Raw genomic sequence first — 25,744 nt, forward strand, 5'->3', positions numbered from 1 at the left:
CCCTGGGCAAGTCATATGAAATGAATGCAGCCCTCCTCACTACCATGGGGACTCCGCAGGGTGACATAATTCAATGTAGGGGGTCTGTCACGAATCCCTGGGGACCACCACCTACCGGGGCAAAGATTTGCAATGGAGGAGGCGCACCCTTCTCCTCGGGGAGCTTCTTATATGGCTATAGGGAACGCCACACCCGAGGGACTTCTCCTGCAATGTCACTAACTGCCCAGACCCAGGACATAGCTGTTTGCTGTGGCCTGGCAAGAGCTTTAACAGGTCTTAACAAGCCATAGCAAACACTCCGATTCCAGCAGGCGAGAGTGGAGAAATCATCTCACTTGCTGAAAGCGGAGCATGTGCCTGTTTCTCTGTCCTCTGTCAAGCTAGCAGGAAAACAGATGAGATGCTTTCAGACACATGGAGCTGAAAACAATGCTGGGTCCCGCAGGAAGCAGGGAGACGCCAGGTACAAGGAGGCCTTGAGACTCCCCTGCTGTCCCAATACAAACTTTGTTACCTAACGGTCACTAATCAGTGAAGTCTCTTGAGAAGTCATCAGTGATGTCCCTCAAGATTTCATGAGTGATGTCATAAGCGGTGCATTGTGGGGTTTAAGTTATAATTAGCTCAGGTAAGTATAACTGCTGAATTCCTATGGTTTTGTAAGAGTGAAATGTGAGTCTAACTATAACGGCCCTGTGAGCTTTGGTCTTTTTAGTGAATTTCTATGGTTTTTATAGTGCTACTTCGTAACAATAACATCTCTGTAACCTCTGTGTTTTTCAGTGAAATATATATATATATATATATATATATATATATATATATATATATATATATATATATATATATATATATATATATATATATATATATATATCATCATCGTTCATCGTTCATCATTAGAGAAAAAAATGGGACCCTACCATCAAGGCAGAATACAAATTAGCGATGAGGACATACAAAGCTGCGCGAAAAGCAGCACAAGCCTCCTTCTTTGAGAAAAAAATCAGAGCTGCCTCCAGCTCGTCTCGTGAGACTTATAAAATAGTCAAAGACCTCCTCAAAATACCCAATCCCCCCTCAAATCAACAACCCACAGTTGCCAGATGCAACCAAGTAGCTTGTTTTTTTCAAAATAAAATTACTAATATTCTACAGTCACTTCCTCCTTTAATTGATCACACCCCCCAAGCCGTTCCACCAGCTCTCGTCACTAGTCCAACTCTAGACAGCTTCAACCAACTGTCTAATGACGACTTTCTGAAAGCTCTCTCCGACCTGAAAAGTGGCTCCCCTTAAACAAGTCGGACCTACCATCTCGCATCTGGCCACCAGCCTTATCAATGCCTCCCTTAACCAAGGAGTAGTCCCCCCAAATTGGAAACATGCCATTGTTAAGGCTTTACAGAAAAAAACAGGTATGGACCCTGCAGACCTCACTAACCTCCGCCTAATTTCCCTCCTACCAGGCTTAAGTAAGATTGCGGAGAAGGTGGTCAACCAACAACTGTCTGCCTTCCTTGAAACCAACAATCTTCTCCGCCCCACACAGACAGGCTTCCGTCCTGGTCAAGGAACCGAGACAGCCCTTCTGAAAGTGGTTGAAGAGGCCAGATGCATCTTGGATTCAGGGGGATCAGTGTTACTGATCCTCCTGGATCTAAGCGCTGCATTTGACACGGTTGATCACAAAACTCTGATCAAGCGCCTCTCCAGTCTAGGAGTGAGGGGCATAGCCCTTAGCTGGCTCTCATCGTTCTTACAAGACAGAACATTCCAGGTTTGCGAAGGGAATGTGCGATCCGACATTCTCCCTCTCCAGTGTGGGGTACCCCAGGGCTCTTCACTGAGCCCTACACTTTTTAATACATACATGGCCCCCCTGGAAGACGTGGTCTCCCCTTTTGGGATAAAAGCCGTCACATATGCTGACGACACCCAAATGATCGTATCATTCTCACTTGAAGATGATAAGCTCAAAAATCTACATGACTGTCTAGAAGGAATTCATGCTTGGATGTCCACCTCAAGGCTCAAACTCAATGGCTCGAAAACTGAGCTCATGCTGCTGGGAAACAAAATATCATCCCTTCCCTCTGCCATGTGGCCAGCCTGCTTAGGCCCTATCCCACAACCCAAGACTGAATTAAAAAGTCTGGGTTTCTGGCTTGAACAAGATCTATCCCTGAAAACGCAAGCAAAAAAAACAGCTGGTACATGTGTGGGGTTACTGCGTTCCACCAGAAAGATCCTCCCACTACTTCCGGGTCCTTCACAGGAATTGCTAATACAAGGTCTAGTCTTATCAAGACTGGACTATTGCAATGCCCTCTTTCTGGCGGCCCCGGAATCTACGATTAACATCCTTCAAAGAACACAGAATGCTGCGGCTAGGATCCTCACGGGGACCTCCCGTAGAGCTTCAGCCAAACCTGCCCTCAAGGCACTACATTGGCTGCCGATCCGCGAAATGGTCAAATTTAAGGCCCTGTGTACCACTCACAAAGCTATGCAAAACCAAGGGCCTTCAATGCTGAAAGCAATGATCTTCCCATATACACCCAACAGGCCCCTACGCTCAGCCCAACATCATCTGGCCACGGTCCACAGAATCAAAAAAGCCCGAACGGGAGGACATCGCTTCTCGGTCACAGCGGCTACCATCTGGAATGCTTTGCCATCTTATCTTCGTTCCGAAACTAATCACATGAAATTCAGGAAGCTTCTTAAAACGCATCTTTTTCCGCTATAACTTTCCTCCCTACCACCGGCCTCCTCCCCCAGAGGTTCTGCAATCTTCAGCGCTGGGGCGCTCACGGGCAGCCATGCGCTATAGAAAACCCAAATTTCATTTCATTTCATTTCATTTATTTCGATTAGCATCAGCAATCATAAAAATACAGTAAACACATAAATAAATTCATGATATAGCATAACAATCAACAAATTTACTAAATCATACATAAGCGAAATACACCCCTACTAAAAAATCTAGATAAATAACAAACTATTTCAATATTATCTAAAAATTGCAAATATACAAGAGCTGGCACGCGTAATGGACAAATATATTTATGTTGAAGGTCGGCCCATATAGGGCAAATTAAAACAATGTGCAAAGTGTCTAGTGCAGAGGACGCATCACGTGTACAAGAGGGGGGTCTGATGGCTTGTGCCATCCTACTAATAATTGAGGGAACATTTTCAGACAAATGTATGTTAAAAACCTTCAGTGCATAACTGCCATATCCAGTTTGAGGTAAAGTTACATTTTATCCATAGATTTCACCATAACATAATGCGTATACAAATGTTTATGCGGGGAACCTAAGGTTCTAATTCCCTTAGTATGTACCTAAATGCTCTCATAACCCCTGCATATCTGATTTAGAAATCAGCTCTGGATCATTAGAAAAATGTGGTTTATCCAAATTTCTCAGTGTTGTTTTTATATAAATTAACCAAGGTATGACAGGCTATGTTGCACCTGCAGACAATCTCTCAGAATCAATCTGTTGAATTCCAACTCATTTTTTACGCATATCAAAAGCCATAAAAATATAGGAACCAAATGTATGTAATCATCAATAAAGCCTGCACCTATCTCATCATGTACTATTTCTGCAGGTGCATGCTGCGCAATTCATAACAGTTTTCTGAAAAATTAATTTTCCTCCGCTTGAATAATAACTGAAGTTTGCGATTCCCAAACCACTGCTCCGAAGGATACAGTTGGACCACACTTTACATTATAAAAGTGTATTACAGACTTTACTTGGCTATAGCGTATATGCCTAGAGAAGGTATCAAAACTGGAAGAGACCCAATTAAAAGATTGGGTGTGTGCTTTCAAAAAGGGATCTCAGGACAATTATTCCTCCAGCAAGATGCTTAATTAGGAAAATGTATCTGCCTTTCCCATGACATGATCCCTTATTGCTTAGGTTTAAGTTTAATTATTTCTAGGTTCCATTATCATAGTATATGATTTATAATAATGATCTTTAGGCCCAGACTTTCCATAAAATCGGCAAAAGGCAAAATAAAAGTTGTAGGCCAATACTTGTGCAGGAGATAAGAACATAATCATCCGCTTACAGCATACAGGGACCATTCTGTGTTCTACCTTCAGCACACCTTCATAATATTCCCTTAAAAACTGATCTAATTGATTAATGTATAAAATAAGACGCATCTATCTAGATATACATAAATATACACACACATATATATATATATATAATATACATATGTGAACGAACTGGATTAATAAAAATCCTTACTGTTTGGATCTCATACTGTCATACTCTTGTGACACTACATGAGTGCTTGGGCTTCCAATTCTATAAATATTACTTAAAGGTGGGGTCCTAGTCCCAATCTGTAAATGACACCTCCGATATTAGGCGGTTCTTAACCAAATAGCATCAACCTCCATAATATTACTATTGATAATTACACTATACCCACAGTATATATCTTGTTCCTCATGAGGTGCGAAAATGAAACCACCACTACCATCTATAATTTGCTAATATGGAAAGCTGTAGTAAGCCCTTGCATCTCGGGAAAGCCGTAGTAAGCTCTTGGATCTAGGAACAGCTATAGTAAGCCCCTGGATCTAGTGCAAGTAAGCTCTTGGATCTAGGGGGAGATTTTAGTAAACTCTTTGATCTAGGGAGAGCCGTAGTAAGCTCTTGGATCTAGGGAGGGTTGTAGTAAGCTCTTGGATCTAGGGTGAGCTGTAGTGAGCCTTTGTATCTCCAAACAGCTGATGTATGCTCTTCAATCTAGGGAGTGCTGTAGTAAACCTTTGTATCTCAGGAGAGCTGTAGAAAACCCTTGGATCTAGGAACAGCGTATCTCATGGGGGAGTAACAAGTCAGGGTTCGGAGGTGGTGTTACACCGAAGGAACACTTTGTCCATCGCACTGGAACTGGATTCTCTGATTAGATTGTCTTCAAAATGCTACAAATATAAACAAAAAGACAGTAGGAAGAGACAGCACTACTGCCTTGGGACGCTTTGTTCTCATCTAATCCTGTTATGGTTGCTAAGCAGACCAAGATCATAATATCCAGACCCTTTCGCTCTGGTGGATGTTGGAGTTACTCTAAAAGTCCTGAATAAGTGCTCACTCTAGCCATGACAGCCAGGAAATTAGACTCAACTCAGTCCCATGAGCTGCAAGTGGGTTAACATTCTTCAAATCCTGTGCCTGACCTGGGACTTCAGCTATGATCTCGAAATTTAGGCACACTATTTCTGAACCCTTATCATGAAACCGCTCTCTCCCAAGGTCAAGCTTTCGAAAACTTTCGAATGAGTAATTCTTTTACCAAACCCCAACATTACTCCATCCTTACAAAATGTCGACCAAACCACACCTGAAGGATTGGTGCACCTTATCCCACACTGGGAACAGCACTTCTTTCTGCCTGGACAATCACGGTCATCTTCGCACTGCTGCGCAGGCAGTTGGAGCTCACACTCGGCTGGTGGTGGTGGGCATATTCCTGTTTTCACTGTAACTGAGAAAAAAGTATGTTTTTTAATTTACATTATTATTTTTCAGGCACACTTTCAAAATCTGATTGGCAGCTGGGTAGAACAGAATGTTATAAATCCATCACAGTTGATGAACAAGTCAAGTAATCAAAGTGCCTTTCAAAATACAAAGGGATTTAAACAATTTATAATGGTTTGAGAGGTAACAAAAACAGAAGCGTGCACTTGATTATGAAAGGAGCAGATTACAACATATTATGTGTAAGAAATTGGTTAATTAGTTAATTAGTTGAGAGGAGTGGAAGCCCCACTCAAATAATAAACAGAATCCTTGTCAGGGTGAACCACAAGTGTATCTAAATATACCTGTGCTTAATCATCTGTTAGTCTGGCACAAAAGCATTTAGAATTAATTTAGAGGCAATGTATAAAGTAATTCTTTTATCACTTTAACAGTAATATAATGAAAACACACTAGACAAATCCCAAACCAATTAAAGAATAGGATAAAATGTTAAAAATAAAATGCAATCAAAACAACAAAAATCCAATTAATACACATGGAAATATGTGTTTTTTAAATTGTAGGTAAAATTAGCCAGAGATACACACAAAGTCACTCACGGTTATCTGACTATGCTGGACCAAGGGAAAGTCATAAGTTCCTTCCAGCCACAATGAAGCAGGGGCGGAAGGATGGACCAGGTTCATCCATCTGAAGAGTTACCTCCTCAAGTCTTCATGAGCAGCTGTTGTTCACATGGGGGGGCGCAAAGAGGTCATTGTCAGCATGAGAAGCAAGTTGGGTGTCACGGACAGTTGCTGGTTTGGCGTGAAGACCCGGTAGTAGCTGGAGCTTCATGTTAGTGGTCATAGCGGGCTGATGCTGTCAGCATGAAGAGCAAGTCTCACTGCAACTTTGCATCGGCGGTCATCGGAGGTGATCGCAGTCGGCACGAAGTGCAGGTTTTGCTGGAGCTTCATGCTGTTGGCCGTCATGGATGGTCGTTGTTCAGCAGAAACTTGTTTGCAAGGAGTTGGGAACCTCTGTATCTACTCCTTGAGTCAGAGGACTACACTCTGACTCCAACCAAGGTTTCAGGACCTGAGGGGCACCTCTTAGGAATCAGGACTCACTCAGGCAGAGGCCAGCAGCTGGGCTGATCCTGCTAAATCTAATTATTGCTGGTTAGCTGGGCAGCTGCAGGGCAGGCCTCTGGAAGCTTGATGTGTCTCTGTCGCTCAAACAGGAGGTTAGACAAATGACACTTGGAGTGAGTTCAAGGCAAGGAGATCCGATTTTCTTTCTGATTTGCAATTTACACAACACATTCAAATTATTATAACTTGCGAACCTCAATTCACAGTGTATACAACTCGATAGCCATAGTACATTAACTATAACTCTCCAATCTACCATGCTATGTGTCCTCACAAAAGAGTTGATTTGTGTTGTCATTAGTGTTCTTGGAAATAATATTATTTTACATGGTATAAGGGAAATAATATAAAACGGTGTAAGTAGTGCATGGAGTAGGAACACGTTATGTAGTGTCGCTACCGAGTTAAAGACACTGTGGATAGTGCTGGGCAATTTATTTGAACGTTTTGCGTAAATTATAACTTAAATGAATAAGTATAATTTATTAACTTTAATTTTTGTGTTCTTAACCTTTTTTTGTAGATAAAGAATAAATCAGGCTATATTATTTTAAAGGTGGTGGCTAAGTTATAAATTTAAGGTATAACTATGACTGAAGAATTTCTAAATGTTTGTGTATTTTAAGTGTGGTATGTATGGAAAGAATAAATAAGGTTTTCCTGAATATAATAATGGTGTAACCTTTCATTTTTGTATTGAGTTTCAATATTTTTTTTATTTTAAATAAAACAAGGTTATAAATGGTAGAGTTTGCTATCAACTAATGGAGCGTAATTAAGTGGAGTGTAGCACAGTAGAGTGGAGAAGAGTGTTTTCCGTAAAGTGTACTGTTGTAGAGTATAGTGTCATAGATTGGAGTAGAGTGGAGTGGAGTTGAATGTGGTACAGTGGATAGGCATACAATGGAATAGCGCACACTGCACTTGCAGTGGAGTGTTGTACAGTGGAATGAGGTAGATTGCAGTGGGGTAGAGTGGAGTGGTGTAGAGTAGAGTGAAGTACCGCAGTGTTGAGTAGAGTGGACAGGAGTAGAGCCAATTGGCATAGCAAAAGGTGGAGTAAATTATTATATAGTCTAGTGGAATGTTGTACATAACAGTGGTGTGAAGTGCACTGGAGTGGACAGGCATAGTGTTGAGTTGAAAAAATTCTTAGAAATTGGAGTGGGTTCTTCTACAGTACAGTGAAGTGTTGTGTTGTAGATTGTTGAGATGTTTCGCACATGTGGAGTAGAATATTCTCTACAGGAGTGACAGGACATAGAGTGAAGCAGAGGGGTGTACAGTGTAGTGGAAGGGCATGTAGTAGAGTACAGTGTTGTTATAGTCGCACAGAGTGTATTAGTGTCTTGTATAGAGTGGAGGTGCATAGAGTCGAGTGTAGTAGGATGGTGTAGAGAGGAGTGTTAAACATTGCTATACAGTAGAATAAAGTGTTGATCACTGGACTAGAATGTAGTCTAGTCCAGTGGAGCAGAGTGATCATTTTCTAGTGTACAGTGGCTTGGAATCAAGTAGAATGGACTGGCGTACTATACAGTGGAGTAGAGTGTTGTTAAGTGGTGTGGTGTGTGTAACAGAGGACTGGACTGCTGTGTTGTAGAGTGTCATAAAGTGTTGTAGAGTGGAGTACAGTAAAGTGGCACAGAGTGGATTAAAGTATTGCACAGTGAAGTGGCTTGGAGTACAGAAAATTGCAATACAGTACAGGAGAGTGGGATAGGCTGTCGTACAGTTGAGTTACATGGAGTAGTGTACAATGGAGTGCTGTAAGTAGAGTAGTGAAGTACAGTGGAGTAGTGTCTCGTAGAGTATATTTACTATGGGGTGGCCTAGCGGGAGATACATAGAGTGCTGTAGAGTAGAATATAGTGTTGTACAGTGACATTGAGCATAGTAAATTGTTGCACAGTGTAGTGTTATACAGTGGAGTCTAGTGAAGTACACTGGAGGGGAATAGATAGTTGTTGATGGAGAATATTGTTGTTGAGTAAAGCATAGTGGAGTGGCATGGAAAGAAGTTGGGTAAAGAGGAGTGGGGTAGAATGAATTAGCATACAGTGGAGTGATGTAGAGTGTAGTGGTATACATGCAATAGCGTACAGTGGAGTGGAGTGGCGTACAATGGAGTGGCATAGAGTAGAATACCATACACTTTGGTGCCATAGAGTACATTGCTGTAGATTGGAATAGTGTACTGTAGAGTGGCATTGACTGGAGTGGGGCACAGTGGAGTTGCATACTCTGGAATAACATTAAGGGGAGTGACATACACAGGAATGGGTACAGTGAAGTGGCACAGAGTTGAGTGGCATAGAGAATAGTGGGGTAGTGCAGAGTGGCATACAGTGGAATGGAGTAGAGGGGAGGGGTGTAGAGTGGAGTGGCATACAGTGGAATACAATAAACTACAGTAGCATACGCTCAAATAGCATACAGTGGAGTAGTGTTGAGTGGAGTGACGTACAGTGAAGTGGCGTACAGTAAAGTGTCATAGATTGGAATAGTGTACAGTAGAGTAGTGTAGAATCCAGAGTGGTATAGTGGGGTAGCGTACAGTGGAATCACGCATAGTGGAGTGGCATACAGTGGAGTCCAGTAGAGTGGAATGGCATGTGTTGAATAGAGTAGAATTAAGTGGCGGAAAGTGTGGTTGCATACAGTGGAATAGCGCAGGGTGGAGTTGGGTACAGGGGAGTGGCATAAAGTGGAGTAGTGTATAGTTGGTTGGTTTAGAGTGGAATAACGTAGAGTGAAGTAGACTGGACTGGCATAAAATAGAATAGCATGCAGTAGAGTGGAGTAGTGTAGAGTGGAGTGTGGTAAAGTGTAAGAGCATACAGTGGAGTAGCATAGAGTAAATTGCGGTGGAGTAGGGTGTCGTTAAATGGAGGTAGTGTAGTAGCATAAAGCACAACAGCATAGAATTGAGTGCCATAGAGTGCAGTGGTATAGAGTTGAATAGTATACAGTGGAGTGTCATACAGTGGAGGGTCAAAGAGTATAGTGGCGTAGAGTGGAATAGCATAAAGTGGAGTGGCATACAGTGGAGGAGCTTAGAGTGGAGTCACATATTGTCGAACAGTGTAGAGCATTGTGGCAAGAGTAGTTGCTTACAGTGGAATAGTGCAGAGTAGGGTAGTGTAGAGTGGACTAGCGTGGAGTGCAGTTGCACAGAATGGAGGGGCATAAAGTGTAATGCCATCGAGTAGAGGGACATAGAGTGTAATGACATAGAGTGGAGTAATTTAGAGTAGAGTGGTGTGGAGTGTATTGGTGTTCTGTAGAGGGGTGTACAGTGGAATACTGTAGATTTGAGTGGCATAGACTGAAGAGGCATACAGTGGTGTGGCATAGAGTGGAATAGCACAGAGTGGAGTGTTGTACAGTGAAGGTGCATGCAGTGTAATCTTGTAGAGTGGAATGACATGCAGTCAATTAATCAATTAGGGTTGGTAAAGCTCAACTACTCACCGGCAAGGATCTCTAGGTGCTGTGGGGGAGGGGGCTTCTCGTTTGACTGCTTGGGTCATCCAAAGAGCCAGTTCTTGAGGTCCTTTCTGAACTTGAGCAATGTGGGGGTGTGCCAAAGGTGGAGGTCGTTTCAGGCCTTGCTGCGAGGTAGAAGGACTCTCCTCCCGTTCTAGTTTTGTAGATGGGTAGAGCGGTGGCTAGAGAGAGGTCAGATGATTGAAGGTGTCTTGTGGGTACGAGGAAGGAGAGGTGGTTGTTTAGGTATGTTTGTCTGGTGTTGTGGATGGCCGTGTATGTGTGAGTGAGGAGTTTGAAGGTTATTCTTCTATCCACAGGTAGCCAGTGGAGATCACAGAGGTGTTCGGTGATGTGGCTGTGATGGGGGATGTCTAGGATCAGTCTGGCTGCGGCGTTCTGGACGGTCTGGAGTTTGCGATGCAGTTTTTTGCCGATTCTGGCATAAAGAGTGCTGCTGTAGTCCAGTCTGCTACTGATGAGAGCAGAGGGTGTTGAAGCAGGCCAAGGATACAGGGTTGATCTTGAGAATTATTGTGAGCAACGAGTCTAGTGTGATGTTAGCATTTCATGTGTGACCCCGGTCAAGGAGGGAGCGAATGTCATCTGTGGCAACGAGTAGGGTTGTCTCGGTGTTGTGGCTGCTGCGGAATCCGGATAGGGAGATGCCCAGGATGTTGTTAGCTTCTATGAAGTTTGCTGTGAATCGAAGCAGAGAGATGAGCTTGAGGTTTTTGAGGTCTGTCGGGTCTGTGGAGGGTTTCTTCAGGAGGTATTGACTTCGGCATGTTTCCAGTCATTGGGAAATGTGATGGTTTCAAGGGAGCAGTTGATTGTCCAGCGTATTGTGAAAGATGTGGGGTGGGCAGGAGTCTGAGGTTGCTCTAGAGTGGATGCTCTTCATGGTCTTCAAGGTGTCTTTTGTTGTAAGTGGTGTCCAAGTGAGCAGGGTCTGCTGGGTGGCGTCGCTAGGAGGGGGAGCTGGAGTGGTGCAGAGGTCTTGGTTATCGAAGTTGTCATAGATCATCTTAATCTTGACGTGAAAAATAGTTGCATATTCTGTGGCGGAGGACTTGGGAAGGTGGGGCGTCGTTTGTTTTGCTGCATAGTTTGGCAAATTCATTGCTGATGGGATTTCTTCTTTGTGGATTTGGTGAGTTGGTGGTGTGCTGTGGTGGCTGCTCTGTAGACGGTGCGTGTTTCTGAGGTTATGTTGTTCCTTCATGTCTCTTCAAGCCATCAGCAGGAGCGTTTGGATTCTTGGAGTGCAGGGGTGAATCAGCTTTCTTTCTTGATATGTTGTCCTGCGGCTTTCTTGAGGGGACGAGTGTGTCACTGCAGTTTGTGCTCCTTTTTGCAATCCTTAAAGGTTGCTATTCACTACAGTGCATTCAAATGGGGTCCATTTCCCAGAATCATGTTTCCGTCGGGACGCCCCTAAGGGGCCTGTTGTGCTCACTCTGCCCTCATGATTGTATTTTCAATTCTTTTTCAGGACAAAGGGACCAAATCCCTAAGCCTCCTATAAGCTGCCAAAACACAATGTTCAAGTTGTCAACAACCAATCAGGATTCACTAATCTGCTTCAAATTGGATACTTCGAGCATATCTGCTCACCAACTATCCAGATATCTATACTATATGAACCTTAATTTCTCAAACATTACTGACCGTATTTTAACCAATCAAACCAAGCATTCTTTCTGGACCAAGATCTAGCTTTCTGCCAAATATGGTGACATTCTGTTCAGCGGTTTTTGCAATATTGTGTTCTAAACAAATTACGGAATATGTATTTTTCAACCCCCCCTTTAACAGATCTCCCTGTACCTGTCCATTTACAAACTCGGCAAAAAAGTGGGGATTTGTCAAATTACGCAAAACTTATTGGCAACCCTATAAAATATTTTATTCAAAATTAAGTTGAATACAGAGGCATTTTTTTACCATGGGGTGATCTCCACCATCGCGGCTAAACCGGGATTGAAACTGGATGATGATTTTTATGCTCAATATGCTACTCCATGACCTGACACTTTAACTTTTCACAAAATAATAAGGTTACTGGTGTTGAAGTATGGAAAGACTGGGATCAATCTGTTTTTCTGAGATTTCCGAACAAAAGGCATGCGATTTTTGACTTTGAAGGTGAATTTCCCTAAATGCCGAAAGTTAATTCTACTTTAGCAGGTAATGCATCTTCCTCTTCATTGGATTCAGAAAAAGCAAACCTACCACGGTTATTCATTCCCCTCAGACTGCCTCAATGGAGCGGGAGAATCAACATCCCTTTTGTGGCTGAGGCCAGAGCTGGGTGTCTGCGATGTCTGGTAAAACTCGTCAACAAAGTTTGGTGTAAAATAAAAAGCAACAGACTATGAAAACCTGACTACTGTATATCTGCTCCAGTAGGAACTTAACTATTTCACGAGGTTTGACTCTCGAGCAGCCAAGATAAATGAATTCTAAATGTTGTTAAAATTGCTATTCTATTGAGCTGCATCATCCTCACTGGAGTCACTATTCAGAACAAAAGACATGGTTGGAGGCCAATCACTTCTCAATGGAAGTGATTTATTGATGGAAAACAAGCCACAGTTCCAGTTCCTCAAAAACAAAGAAAACAGGGGCATATTGATTAGCCCATATCAGCACATGAACGTCACTTTTTTGACATTCCTGTGGCGATAAGGGACTCGACTGCTTTACAAGGCGGCATTAAGCCACTTACTATGGCTTAACACCGCCTTGTAAAAAAGTCACTCTTTTAAGCTATGCTCAGCTAGAAAGCAACAGCTAATGGGTGTTGCATTGGGTGTTCCACCACAACACACTTGACGTTTCCCCATATTTACAAGATATGGACCAGTGCCAAAGATAAGACCAGGAAATACTTGATCTTAAACAGATGAAACGATGAGAAATGTTCAAATTCTCCTCATATTTTTCTCTTTCTATATTTGCTGCATTCAGTTCATGTTCCCACTCAGGCTGCATAGAAAACCTTAAAGAAATGCTCCTAGTCACTATCCATGCTATATTCTCTAACAGACCCTCATCTAAACCAAAACCAAGCACCGGCTCGGGTGATTACCACCAGAGAGTTGCCTTGCTGAGTCGTGTTGGGTGAAACATTAGTAAATCTGTCCCTCATTAACTAACTTGGTGGGGCCCTCTATTTGTAGTTTTACAGAATCACACATAACTCAAGAATAGAATGATGACAGCATTTTTTGAAAGCAATACTTCATTGGAGTTGCTGAGGGCCAGTAAATGCACACCCGCTGGGCCCCTCTTAAATTCCTACACGATTACATACAAATATATTAAATAGATCGAAATATCTCTAAACAAATCAATGTATTTAAGTTGGGGCTGTATGTTTCAGTCTGCCTGCTCTGCCTCGTTCTGAAGCAGGAGACAGAAACCAGGCAGTAAATCAACTTTCTACAATGTGACGCAGGTCACATGGCTTTCGGTTGTAAAGCCCTTCATTGCCATTGTGGTCTGTGGTGGTATGCAATCTGTAGGCCTGTGACATGATCATTGTCACGGTTTCGGGCATCAGAGACTTCATCCCTGTGCGATTTCAGACATCTGTCATTCACACCCATAAGAACCCACCCTTTAGGCATACGTGGGAATGGATGCAAGAAAGTCTGATTTGGTACCTTGTTCTCAGTATTAGTAAGTGTTAGACTACTAATCTCTGGTGCTATGTATATTGTGCTTTGGCTCCTCACCACGCTAACCTCCCCACTGTGACACCCCAGGCCCTGGCTGTACGTCGCTGGCCCCATTAGAATTGGAGCTGTAGCATTTGTTCCCCTGTGAAATGGGTCCAAAAGATGAGCAGGCTAGCCAGGGTTCTTGTTCTCTTGTGAAGTTGATCCAAATATCTGAGTTGGGGGCGTGGTCTGGCCACGCAGGAAGATGGCCGCCTGCTAGGAGAGCTCCACCGAGGGACGGACCCCTGACGAGCTTCTCCGACTTGCCTGCTCGAGTGGGACGTCTCTTTGGCGATGGCAGGGCTCCAAAAACGTGAGGGTCGCGTCAGTATTCTTCTTTCCCGGACAGCGGCTCTTACTCCCATGGCAGCGGAGTGACGGTGGGGTGGCCGACTTCCACAGCGTATGCCTCGGAAGTCGCGCGCTTCTGTGGCCGCGCCTCTCTTCAGCCGAGGCGGCACCTGCGCTACTACAGGGCCTCGCCTCCTTAAAACCAGTGCCTCAGACGGTGAGGGCGCACTTTATAAACACTGCAAGCTGCCTCTCGATATTTCTCAATGCCAATGTGAACAGTAAGCAGCGCCCTCCTCAGGCTACTCTTATGTTAGTTTTCCTCACAAGCTGCAATTAATGCTTTTTGAATAGGAAAGGCACCACAACAGGAATGAAGGGAAACCTAACAGACTGGCACACTTGTTCTTCCACGGAAACATGTCTACTTAATTAAATGTGCACATGTGCCCAGCGGATCTATCAGTACTGGCAGAACTAATATTGCTGAATTATCACTTCTAATATTTGTTATTGCTTGTGGAAGCAAACAGTGACTATCATTTGAAAGGGCAGAAATAATGGTACTGGCAGATTCACGTGCAGGAGTACTGGTCCATTTCTCCCTCCCACTTTCACCAACTGGTTTTGGCACTTTTGCTTAGCTGCTTTATGCGCCATAAGTGAAATTTGTGTCAGATTGACTTGACCTTCTCAGTTTTACTATTTCTGTTCTCTGTCTTATTCTCCCAATATGGTATCTTACCAGTCACACTACTACAGGGAGAGGCAGAGGAAAAGACTGACGGCTAAATTCTCATTTACAGTCACTATTTTCTATTGTAAGCTCATGTACTTTGTTTTTCTTTGCAGCCATTTACTGTATTTACATGCTTTGCTTATGAGGTAGTTTACGTACGCAAGATTGGTTACTCTGATATTTCATTGGTTTCGTGGCATACTATTCGCTTTTTTATGGCAATATTGTAATAATTTTCTGATTTCAGGAGTTACTTGTCTGCTGTTCGTATTGGTTATTTTCTTGCTGCGTACACCCTATTACCTCATTGTTATTTGATACATTCCTGGCTTCACCATTGCCTCATATTCCAATATTTCCTCTATTCGCTACTGCAGACCGCCATTGAAACGGTCCACGGACATGTCTAACAATAAAATGGTGGTTGTGGGCCTAAACAGCCACTTTTCAATGAAGTGGTAAAATAATCCTCTCCTGTGGGAGTTAAAGGTAATGGCTCTACGTCACCTCCTTCAACGCAAGTTGCATTGCCTCAGAGCGACAAATCCTTATCTGACACTATGCAACGCATTTTGCAAGAACTTTCTGGGGTCAACCGGCGGTTAGAGGGTCTGGATATTGCTATGACTTCATTGACTGCAGAAACTAAGTCTATCAGGGCAGAACGTACTACTTTTCACTCCAGGATTGATGTCATTGACTCTAAAATATTGGACATAGAGGGTGGTCTGGATTCTGTTCACGGTTCAGATCAAGACTTACTTTTCCTACACAGTAAGATCATCGATTTGGAAGATCGCAGTCGTAGGGACAATATCAGTTTTTTTTGTTTTCCAGAAAATATTGAGAAGCAAGACATGAAGTCCTTTCTTTGTGATGTCCTTCTCACTTTGACTGGAATTTCTTTTACTCCTCCTCTTGAGCTCCAACGTGCTCATAGATTGGGCCCACCACGTCCTGGATCTTCTGTAAGACCTAGACCAATCATTGCTTGCTTCCTTCGACATGAACAAACCAGACAGGTTCTATCACTGGCTCGTACTCGTGGTTCCTTTCTGTTTCAGGGTCATTCTATCCATACGGCTGCAGATTTCTCTAAAGAAACAAATGAATGATGGAAGGCGTTTCTTTCCATGCGACCCCAATTACGTCAAATGGACATCAAATATGAATTATTTGAGCCTGCACGTTTTCGTATTACTAGGAATGGAGAGTCCAAAGACTTTTATGATCCTGCACTTCTACCGCAATTTCTGAATGATATCAGGTCCGACGATATGGAAACGCAGTCTGCTTCCTATGCTCAATCTTCTCAGTCCAAGTCCTCATCTACGAATCTTCCAACATCTCAATTATATTCCTCTCCTCAATCTAGACAACGTGGCAGAGATCTCACTCGTCTCGCTCTCAGGATGGCAAGGAATCGGCTCTACGTTCTGTCTCTTCTCACACTACTACGCAGCAAAGAGACAAGTCCAGATTGCCTCTTAAGACACCTTCTGATGCTGACTGAATTTTTTCGATGCTTTAATAAATGTCTTATTACTTTTTCTTATTCTATAAGTGTATAGCAGTGTTTATTGTTCAAAATGCTTTCACTGCTTGTTTAGCTCACTGGTTTTTAATGCATGGTACAATAAGATCCATTCTCCTTAGTGTTCTATATAATATTCTGTACCCTATTGTTCTTCTATATTTACTAATTATATGTGATTTACAGTTTGCAGTTATTTAATTATTTCAGGTTTTACTTATTATATACTATAAGACTGTTCCCCATCCCACAAGAGATCTTGCTCTCCTCCTGTTCACTCCCCTAGCTATGGTGTTGTTATTGTTGCTACGCTTATCACCAATTGTTTCATGTATTAATTACTCCGGTTTTATATGATGTCTCTTTGTTTTACTGTTTTCTTGGTTTAAATTGTGTTTGATCATTTTTCTTCTGTTTCTTCTCTGTTGTATGACTTTAGGGTTTTCCCTCCTCTTCTTATACTTCCTATCTCTTTCCCTCCTTTTCTATGACAATGTTGGTATGTTCCCCATTCCTGTTTTCTTCTCATTAGCTATGTTTTCTCTTTTTTCTTGTCATGTTATTCTCGTCTAAGTTTTATTCTAACGGTGTGTTCCTCTTTGTGGTATGATCACTCTTGTTCTCTGTTTCATATTGTGGCTTATGCCTCCTTGTTCTTTTAAGTTTTTGTATTTGGCGATTGAACTCCTCAGAGTATTTATTTGATCGCAGCCTTTCCTCAAAGTTGTTACCTCTTTTATGGTGGTCCCTTTTCCAATGCATTGCCCTTCCTATGATGTTGTACTTGTTGTTAAATCTGACATTATCTATTTCCTTTACTCTGATATGGATGGTTTCACATATTTCTTTAAATAGGTTCTAATATTTTCTTCTGCCTCTATTACTCTACCTCTCTCACACTTTTTCTTTTTTGTATCTTATCTCCCTTTTGCTTTATCCTTCTTGCTTTTATTCACTCTTCTCATGTCCTTCTCATGTAATCTTTAGGATGCAGGAGGTTTTGATGTGTTGGTTACTCTTCTTATTACATTTTGTGACAGTCTCCTGTGGGGACGTACAGGAGTTGGTCCCGACTTTGATGATGATATTTTATTCTCTTATGCTTTATGTATTTCATGTTATCATTCATCCTCTAGATCCCCATTCTTCTTTACTCGAAGGGGGTCTGGCTCCCCCTGGCGTTGCTCTAAGTGCGCCCAGACCCACAGTTAACAGTCCAGGTTGCTCTTCTCTTCTACTCTTCTTACTCACTTCTCCTTTTCTTTTTCCTTCTTTTCTTCTCCTTTTCCCTCCCAGAGTAGCATTTCTCCTCTTTTTTTCTCTCTGCTTTTCCTCACTTCTTGTTAACTCAATCCTATTATCATGCCTTCTATCCATCCGTTGTCTGTGGTTTCTTGGAATGTTCATGGCCTCACCCATTACATAAAATGTAAGAAAGTTATTTCCTATTTACATTCTAAGCATTTGGATGTTGCTCTATTGCAGGAGACTCATTTGGATGATATTGAGTCTAGTAAGCTCGGCGGAGACTGGGTTGGTAAAGTCATTCATAGTTCAGTCTCTAAACCCGATCCCACCAATCCTAACCCTATTCGAAAATGCAGAGTCACCATTCTTTTTCGGAAGTCACTTCCTTTCACAATTTTAAAGTCATGGTCGGATCCAGAAGGTCGGTATGTTTTTGTTAAATTGAAGCTTGGCAATTCCTTCCTTTGTCTTGGTTCTGTATAAGCTCCGCTTGGTAACAAAAAGCAATTTTTTCTTCGACTAAATCGTCTTCTTACGGAAATAAATGCTTCTCAATTTCTCATTGGTGGTGATTGGAATTTGGCACTGAATCCTGCTCTTGACAGAACAGGTTGCATTGACACTCTCAACGCTTCGGACAGGGCCATCTTCGGTGACATTCTTGCTGACACTGGTCTTGTTGACCACTGGAGACTAAGTCATCCACAGGATAAAGAATATACGTTTTTTTCTTCTACTCACGGTACGTTTTTCGCGTCTTGACTACTTTCTTCTTTCTCAAGATTTAGTCCGACTGGTTACTGATTCTAAGATTTTAGAAGCAGCTATATCTGATCATTCTCCTGTCCTTTTGTCTCTAGATTTGGGTCTTATGAGTCCGGGGCGCAAATCGTGGCGTTTGAATATCAACAAATATAAAACGCCAGTGGGTAAACTTCTGTTGCAATCCCAGTTACGTGATTATCTTCTCAATAATGCAGATTCGGTTTCCTCTAAACGAACGGTTTGTGGAGCTGCTAAGGCAACCATTAGAGGCCAACTTATGCGGGACGCTGCTCTTTATAATAAAAAGAATGCTGCCAAGCAAATTGATCTGGAAAAGGATATTTGCAGACTCTCTCAATTATATATTTCACATCCATCTGTCCACAACCGAAAGTTATTGGAACAGGCGCGTATGTCCCTCAATACTCTTTTTACTTCTAAGGCGGAATATGCCTTACAAAAGATAAAAGGCCGTCATTATGAACAAGGAGAGAAAGCTGGTCGGTTATTGGCTGCGCAGTTGCGTCAAAAAATTGCTGGAATCGCTATGGCGATTCCAGCAATAAGATCAAGTGGTGGTGATATCCTTACTCGGCCACAAGAGATAGTTGAGGAATTCGACTCATTTTATAGATCTCTATACTCCCCAGGCACTCAGGTAGATACGATAGCGATGTCTAAATTTCTGGATGAAGTTCATCTTCCACGGTTCTCCGATGATGGCAGGGCTCTACTTGAGGGAACTATCACGAAGGAGGAAATTTCTTCAGCTATATCTACCTTACCGTACCAATAAGCTCCGGGAGATGATGGTTTTCCTCCTGAATTTTTTAAATGGACTGGTCGAGGTATGCTTGATAATCTTCATGCTGCCTTTGGGGAAGCAGTGGAGGAGTCTTCTCTTGGTACTATCTCTAACAAAGCCATTATAGCAGTCTTGCCAAAACCTGGCAAAGTTCCTCTATTGTGTAGCAGTTATCGTCCTATATCTCTTTTAAATTCTGATGTTAAGATTCTTGCCAGCATTCTAGCATCACGACTCCGCAAGGTTTTGCCTTCCTTAATCCATAACTTCCAAATAGGTTTTGTTCCCGGTCGTTCCTCCCACAATCATTTACGTACTCTCTCCCATGCCCTATGGTCCGCTAAACATCTTGCCGATGATGCCCTCCTTCTTTCTTCAGATGCTGAAAAAGCATTTGACCGTATTGAGTGGGAATACCTTTTTACCATAATGCAAAAATGTGGATTAGGTGATCAGTTCATAGCTAAAGTACGACTACTTTAACCCCTTCGATGCGGCCGCGATTCCCCTGGTGTGGTGTAAACAGCACGAACAAGGGCGGGCCGTGACGAACCCCAGCCGTCATCAGCACACGAGCACCGTAGTGCATGACGGCTGGGGTTCGTCATGAGCATGGAAGGGGTTAAGATAGCCCGTCTGCCCAAGTTAACTGTGGAGGTTTTCTCTCTACTCCATTGCCTATCCGGCGGGGTACCCGTCAAGGTTGTCCACTCTCCCCTCTTCTTTTCCTTTTGGCTATGGAACATCTGGCTGCTGCAATGATCAATCGGCTGCTGTGGTGGGCGTTCCTCTTCCAATGGGTCATTCAAAAATGTATTTATATGCGGAAGATATTCTTCTTACACTTACTAATCTTCCCCGCTCTCTTCCTGCTCTCCTCCGTGTCATTGATGATTTTTCTTCTTTTTCTGGCTAAAAGATAAACTGGGACAAGAGCGAAGCCTTACCTATGTCCCTTGGTACTACAAAGGATGCAATCTCTAGTTTTCCATTTCACTGGCAACCTTCTTGGCTTAAATACTTAGGGATACTCCTCAATAGGGGATTGGATAACGTTGTCATGGACAATTGAACTCCCTTGATTGCGCAAATGCAAAGGGACTTTCTATAAATGGAAGGCCCTGGGTTTATCCCTTTGGGGACGGGATCAGGCGATTAAGATGGTCACCTTACCGCGTTTTCTTTATGTTCTGGGTATGCTCCCTTTGACTATTCCTCTGGCTACTCTTCAGTCCATTGATTCAAAACTTAAACTTTTTATATGGGGTACAGCTAAACCACATCTCACCTTTGCAAAATTAAAATCCCACCAATTGCAGGGAGGTTTGGGTCTTCCCTCTATCGAGCACTATTCCCTTGCCCTTCATCTTTACCATCTTTCTTTCTTTTTACCTAAGTCTAAGGACATCCCTAAATGGGTTCCACTTGAACGCCATTTATTGGCTTCTGGCCCTGGTTTGTCCCTTTTATATGGCAAGGGTTCCAGTTCTCTTGACCCCAAAAATCCTATCTGATCTGCCATGTTTAAGTCTTGGCAAAGAAGTCACCGTCTCCTTAAATCTAATTTGCGGCTTCATTTTAATGCTCCTATATGGTCTAATTCGGCTATTCGGATTCGAGGTAGTACTGTGTCCTGGCCTCTATGGCAGGAAGCTGGTATTCATTCCCTGGAACAACTGTTCCATGGTGATAATTTTAAATCCTTTTCCCAATTAAGTGAGGAATTTCATTTACCGTCCACACAATCCTGTAAATATTCTCATCTTCAACAAGCTATCACAAATCATCTAGGTTCCCCACCTGAATTGTTGTCCGCTTCTCCTATTTTATCTTATCTGAATTTATTGGGAACTTTTAAGGGTGTCACCTCTGGTCACCCTCTATTTTCGCAACGCCTTTCGAAAGCTCTTCAATTGAAATGGCAAACACGCCTCTCTGTGACATGCTCAGATACTCAATGGGATCTCATTTTGGAAGGATTACATAAGGGTGTTCGAGAAGCTCGCCTTAAATTTTGTATTTTTAAAATTCTCCATGAATGGCACTGGTCCCCGGTCAAATTACATCATGCTAAGTTACTTTCGCATTCCTTGTGTTGGAGATGTTCTGCTTCCGGCTGTGATATAACACACATTATATGTGAGTGCCCTCGTACCAGATCATTTTGGCTTTTTGTATGAAACACTTTGGCTCATTCTATGTCATTGCCCTTACCCTTTACCTCTGCAAATATAATTTTACATGACTTTCATGGCCTTTCCAAGTTTACTAAACCACAGACCCGTCTCCTCCATACTGCTTTAGCCACGGCAAAAATGTGTATATTGCGTCATTGGAAGTCTTCCGTACCTCCTTCTCAGGAGGAGTGGTTGGTGGCAATGATACAAACAGCTTCTTATGAACGTATAATCTATAATCTACAGGACCAAGCTTCCATCTTTCTTCATCATTCCTGGAAACCACAGTGGATAATGACTCTGTCTCTACTTCTTCTTCTACGGCTACTCTTCCTTCTTAATTTCACCATCCTTGTAACATGCTTACTCTCTCTTCCTTCTCTCTTTTCCGCTTCTTATCATTCTTATTGCTTCGATCTCTCTTCACAACTACTTTGTTACTATGGGGCTCCTTTTCTTTTTCTTTCTTTTTCTCCTTTCTTTCTCTTCTCTTTCTTTTCTTTTCTTTTCTTTTTTACCCCAATTTTTGCCTTATGAATACTAGAGGATGTGTTGTTTTATGCCTCCTTTGTTATATTTTATGAATGGTTTCCTCATTTATACTATGTTCCATTTCTTCCTCTGCATATGTATCTGCATTTGTGATTTATTCAAAATGTTCTTAATAAACAAGTTTAACACAAATATCTGAGTTAACAGCAAAGTGAAAACTATGGGCATCATTTATGAGAAGTGACGCATAGCTGCGTGAAAGCAGCGATGCGTCACTTCTTAGTGCGCCCTCCTTGCGACATGATTGATGTGTCATATTTACTGTATGATGCATCATGTCGCAAGGAGTTACAGATACGTCAGTATTTCTGACGTATTTGTATGGCGCAAAAGTGACGCATTGCTGGAGTGTGTCACAAAAGTGAGGCAACTCCAGCAAATTGTCCTTTCCCATGGGACAAGCCCCATGTGAAAGGGCCTGCGTCAGTCTTTTACCCCTGCTGTGAGGCAGGCGTAAGATATTGATGCATTTGCGTCCTAGAAGTGGTGCAGTGAAATCGTATAGATTTCACTGCGTCAGTTCTATGACCCTTTCTTGCATCAGAACGCCCCCTACATACATTATACCAGGCGCAGGTATAATGTGGCGCAAAGGTTTACAAAGTGACGCATCTACCCAGATGCGTCACTGTGTATATATGGTGCAACAAGGCACATTTTTTGCACTGTTGGTGTGTCACAAAAAGAGACACACCGGCGGCGTAAAAGTGACGCACAGCCTCATAAATAAGGCCCTATGTGCTTACAGTGGACAGTTCTCTGATAGATGATGGTTTTCAACAAGTTTGATAAGATGTCCTCCCAGCTGTCACTATTTGTTTATGACCAGCATTTCAAATATGCTTGTACTATGTTGTACTAAGATCCAGTGGGGGCGATTTGGGAGTCAAAGCCAGAGAGCTTCTTGAATGATCCTAAACCACTATATCTCAATCATGGATGAAGAGGTACAAGAAATAATAGTAGGAATGAGGACCACAATAAAGCAAACATTTTGATGCTTGTGGCTTTCTAACTCTCCACCCACTTTTGAAGGGAGGAGACTAGTGTGGTGAAATGGCTGAGTGCAATCTTAAAATGACTTTGGAATTGGAGAGCATAATACATCTATTAAACAATAAGCATTGTTTATTACACTGGTTGTGTATTTTGGGAAATGTTTTAGTCCAGATTTGCTACCAGGTCACTAACATTTGTGCCATGATCAAGCTGAAAACTTGGAAGACGCAAGCATGAGCTTAGTGTCATGCCTTTCACCATTAGGGTTGTACTACGCCAATGGTAGTGCTGGCCTCAACCTCACTCCTACGTTTCCGCACATCTCGGAATTCCAGCTAAAAGAAACCATGGCCTCTCATTTACAGAACAGATTCCAGTGTCCCCACAATTGAGCAGACAAGGGAATCCCTGGCAAGAGCTGACAAACACACCCAACCCCTTCCTTGCAGGAATGGCTGCAAGGCTTGGGAACAAAATGCAGCATTACAGGGTAGAACGCTGCACCATGCATAAGGTGCTCTGAGCTCATGTACACTTGTGTACTGTGGACGACCATTTCCACACCTATAGGACTTTTCCACATTACTGTGTCCTCCTGTCCAGCGTCCTCATGTAATTATCCCAAGACAGTCATATTTTCCCTAACGCTCCTGTGCCCCTATTGCTAGTGCCCTCATGACAGTGTGCGCAGGTCACAGCCCTGGTCACATCATCTGTGCCCCACTGTACCTGCACATGATCCTCTTGTCAGTGGAAAAGCCCCACATTCTGTGCCAGGTTCCCAACATGCTTGTGTGTCTGCCATTTAAGCAGTCAGAGTGCCAGAGTATGAGATTTAAATTGGCCCTAAGTTAACCCTGATGCCAAAAACATGAATTGATTTACTAATAATGAATGATAAAAATGTTACAGCAATTTATTCAGTGATTTAGTTCCTGTCTTATTTCACATGGTTTTACCTAATCTTGCATTCCCCAAGCCATAGCTATTTTATAATGTTACTGTGTATCTGTAATATTTTCTGTGCATGCTTCGAGCCAAGCCCAGTGTTTATGAGGGCCTTTGATTGTGAACACCGGCCCTAAGGCTGAAGCCATAGAAAGTGCTTGTCAGTGGGATGGCCTCTCTGCAGAGCATACAGAGCAATGATTATGTATTCCATTTGTAATTAAAATTCTGTGGAAAGGATTGTGAAGGGGTGCACAGATGTCAAAATATTTTCAAGGCAAACGTAAGAGAAAATACAGTGTTTATATTTGAAGGAATGCAGTGTATGTTTGGGGGCAGTGAATTGAGAGAGATGCAAGGAAGTTCATTCAGGGAAGAATGAGAAGAGGGTGCTGACGAGGAAAGAGAAGGGGTTAAAGATGTGCAGATGGACGAGAAACATAACATAAAGCCCCATGACCAAAGGCCAAAACTGATTCCACAGGCATTAATGCTAGTTAATTCACATTTACAATTTCAGAATTTATAATAAATGTTTGACAAGGCCAATCATACTGACAGATTGAGGTGTATGTTAGTTGTTGTGTCATTTATCTGAATACAATTACATCTCAGAGGAAAATCAAAATACTGGTCAGGTGGCAGATTATGGGAATCACAAAAATTTATTTGATATGTTCCCCTACTTTCTTCATCCCTCTTAAAGACCTGTCTGCACATATTTATATTAAACTGGTTGCAGCAGCAGCTGTGGGTGTTCCTTTCGCCTGGTTAGAGCATTTTTCCAAAGTTAATGCTGCATGCCGTGCATGACACTGAGCAAACATACATTTTAAAGGGCTCAGTTTGCCACGCTGTACAATTCACACATTACAGTAACTGTTAAACATATTGATGCAGTAAGATATGGGACAGTTTTTAATGTATTTCATATTTAAAGACTATGCGTTCTTACTGCTTTATAAGCATTGCTTTATCAATACATTCATTTGCTGTAAAATGCACCATTTTTTCTTTCGGGAGAGGGTCCCACCCTGGACCCCAGGTTTGTCCATTAGACTTGTTTGTGTTGATCACTATATAAAGGTCATGCTAATGTTATGCCTCACCACTTTCAAATATCATCAGCTGCCACTGATCGACACATCACTCCTCTAGAGTGAATTAACCTTGCACATCGCATTTGGAACCGCTGCACTCAGAATGTGCGCTTCTCTCAATGGAACCAATGCTTTGATGCAGTTGCGTGAAGAAATCCGGCGCAACACCCCAACTGCGTAGGGACCATCAACGCATCTCGTGCTTTGAAAAGGATTAAGGTAATTTTACTCAGCTGGCCCTGCATGGATCCTATCTGCACTCTACCCCAGGCAGCATGAACTCTCGACTTTGTCGCAGTGCGAGGTGACCAATTAACTCTTGGAGCACTATTTGCTTCTAAGCGCTACTTTTGCATTTAACCTTTAAAAATTCATATCTTGACTTCTACTCATTGGATTTTAGTTTTTTTCTTCTTGTTTTAGTAATAAAAGTGTTTTCTATTTTTCTAACCTAATGTGGAGTCTTTTTGAGGTGTTTTCATGTTGAGCCTTTTTGTGGAGTTTTCACTGTGTTACCGTGTGCACAAATACTTTACACATTGCCTCCTGAGTTAAGACTCCGGACTCTGTGCTAAGCGTCCGCTGGATGAACACAAGTTGACTTTTCCTGTGTATCCAACTTACCCTGACTAGAACTACGGTTCCTGCTCGGACAGGGTGTATACACTGCCAACCAGACTCCCAGGGGCAGATTCA

The 25,744-nt window shown here is 42.4% G+C and overlaps 1 protein-coding gene across 5 annotated transcripts in view; it reads right to left on the reverse strand.

The window, feature by feature from the left end:
• The window catches only part of LOC147709691 (uncharacterized), a 167,818-nt gene that overhangs the window by 51,556 nt on the left and 90,518 nt on the right, over nt 1-25,744 (reverse strand). For 4 of the 5 annotated variants that reach the window (XM_086928198.1, XM_086928196.1, XM_086928194.1 and 1 more), the window contains one exon: nt 5,392-5,535. The exons of the other annotated variant lie outside the window; for it this stretch is intronic. In XM_086928198.1, coding sequence (XP_086784324.1) covers nt 5,392-5,535 — 144 coding nt within the window. The remainder of the gene's footprint in view (nt 1-5,391; nt 5,536-25,744) is intronic. 5 annotated transcript variants of the gene reach the window in all.

Source organism: Lissotriton vulgaris, chromosome 6 (assembly GCF_964263255.1).
Source record: "Lissotriton vulgaris chromosome 6, aLisVul1.2, whole genome shotgun sequence".
In the NCBI taxonomy this organism is placed as follows: domain Eukaryota; kingdom Metazoa; phylum Chordata; class Amphibia; order Caudata; family Salamandridae; genus Lissotriton; species Lissotriton vulgaris.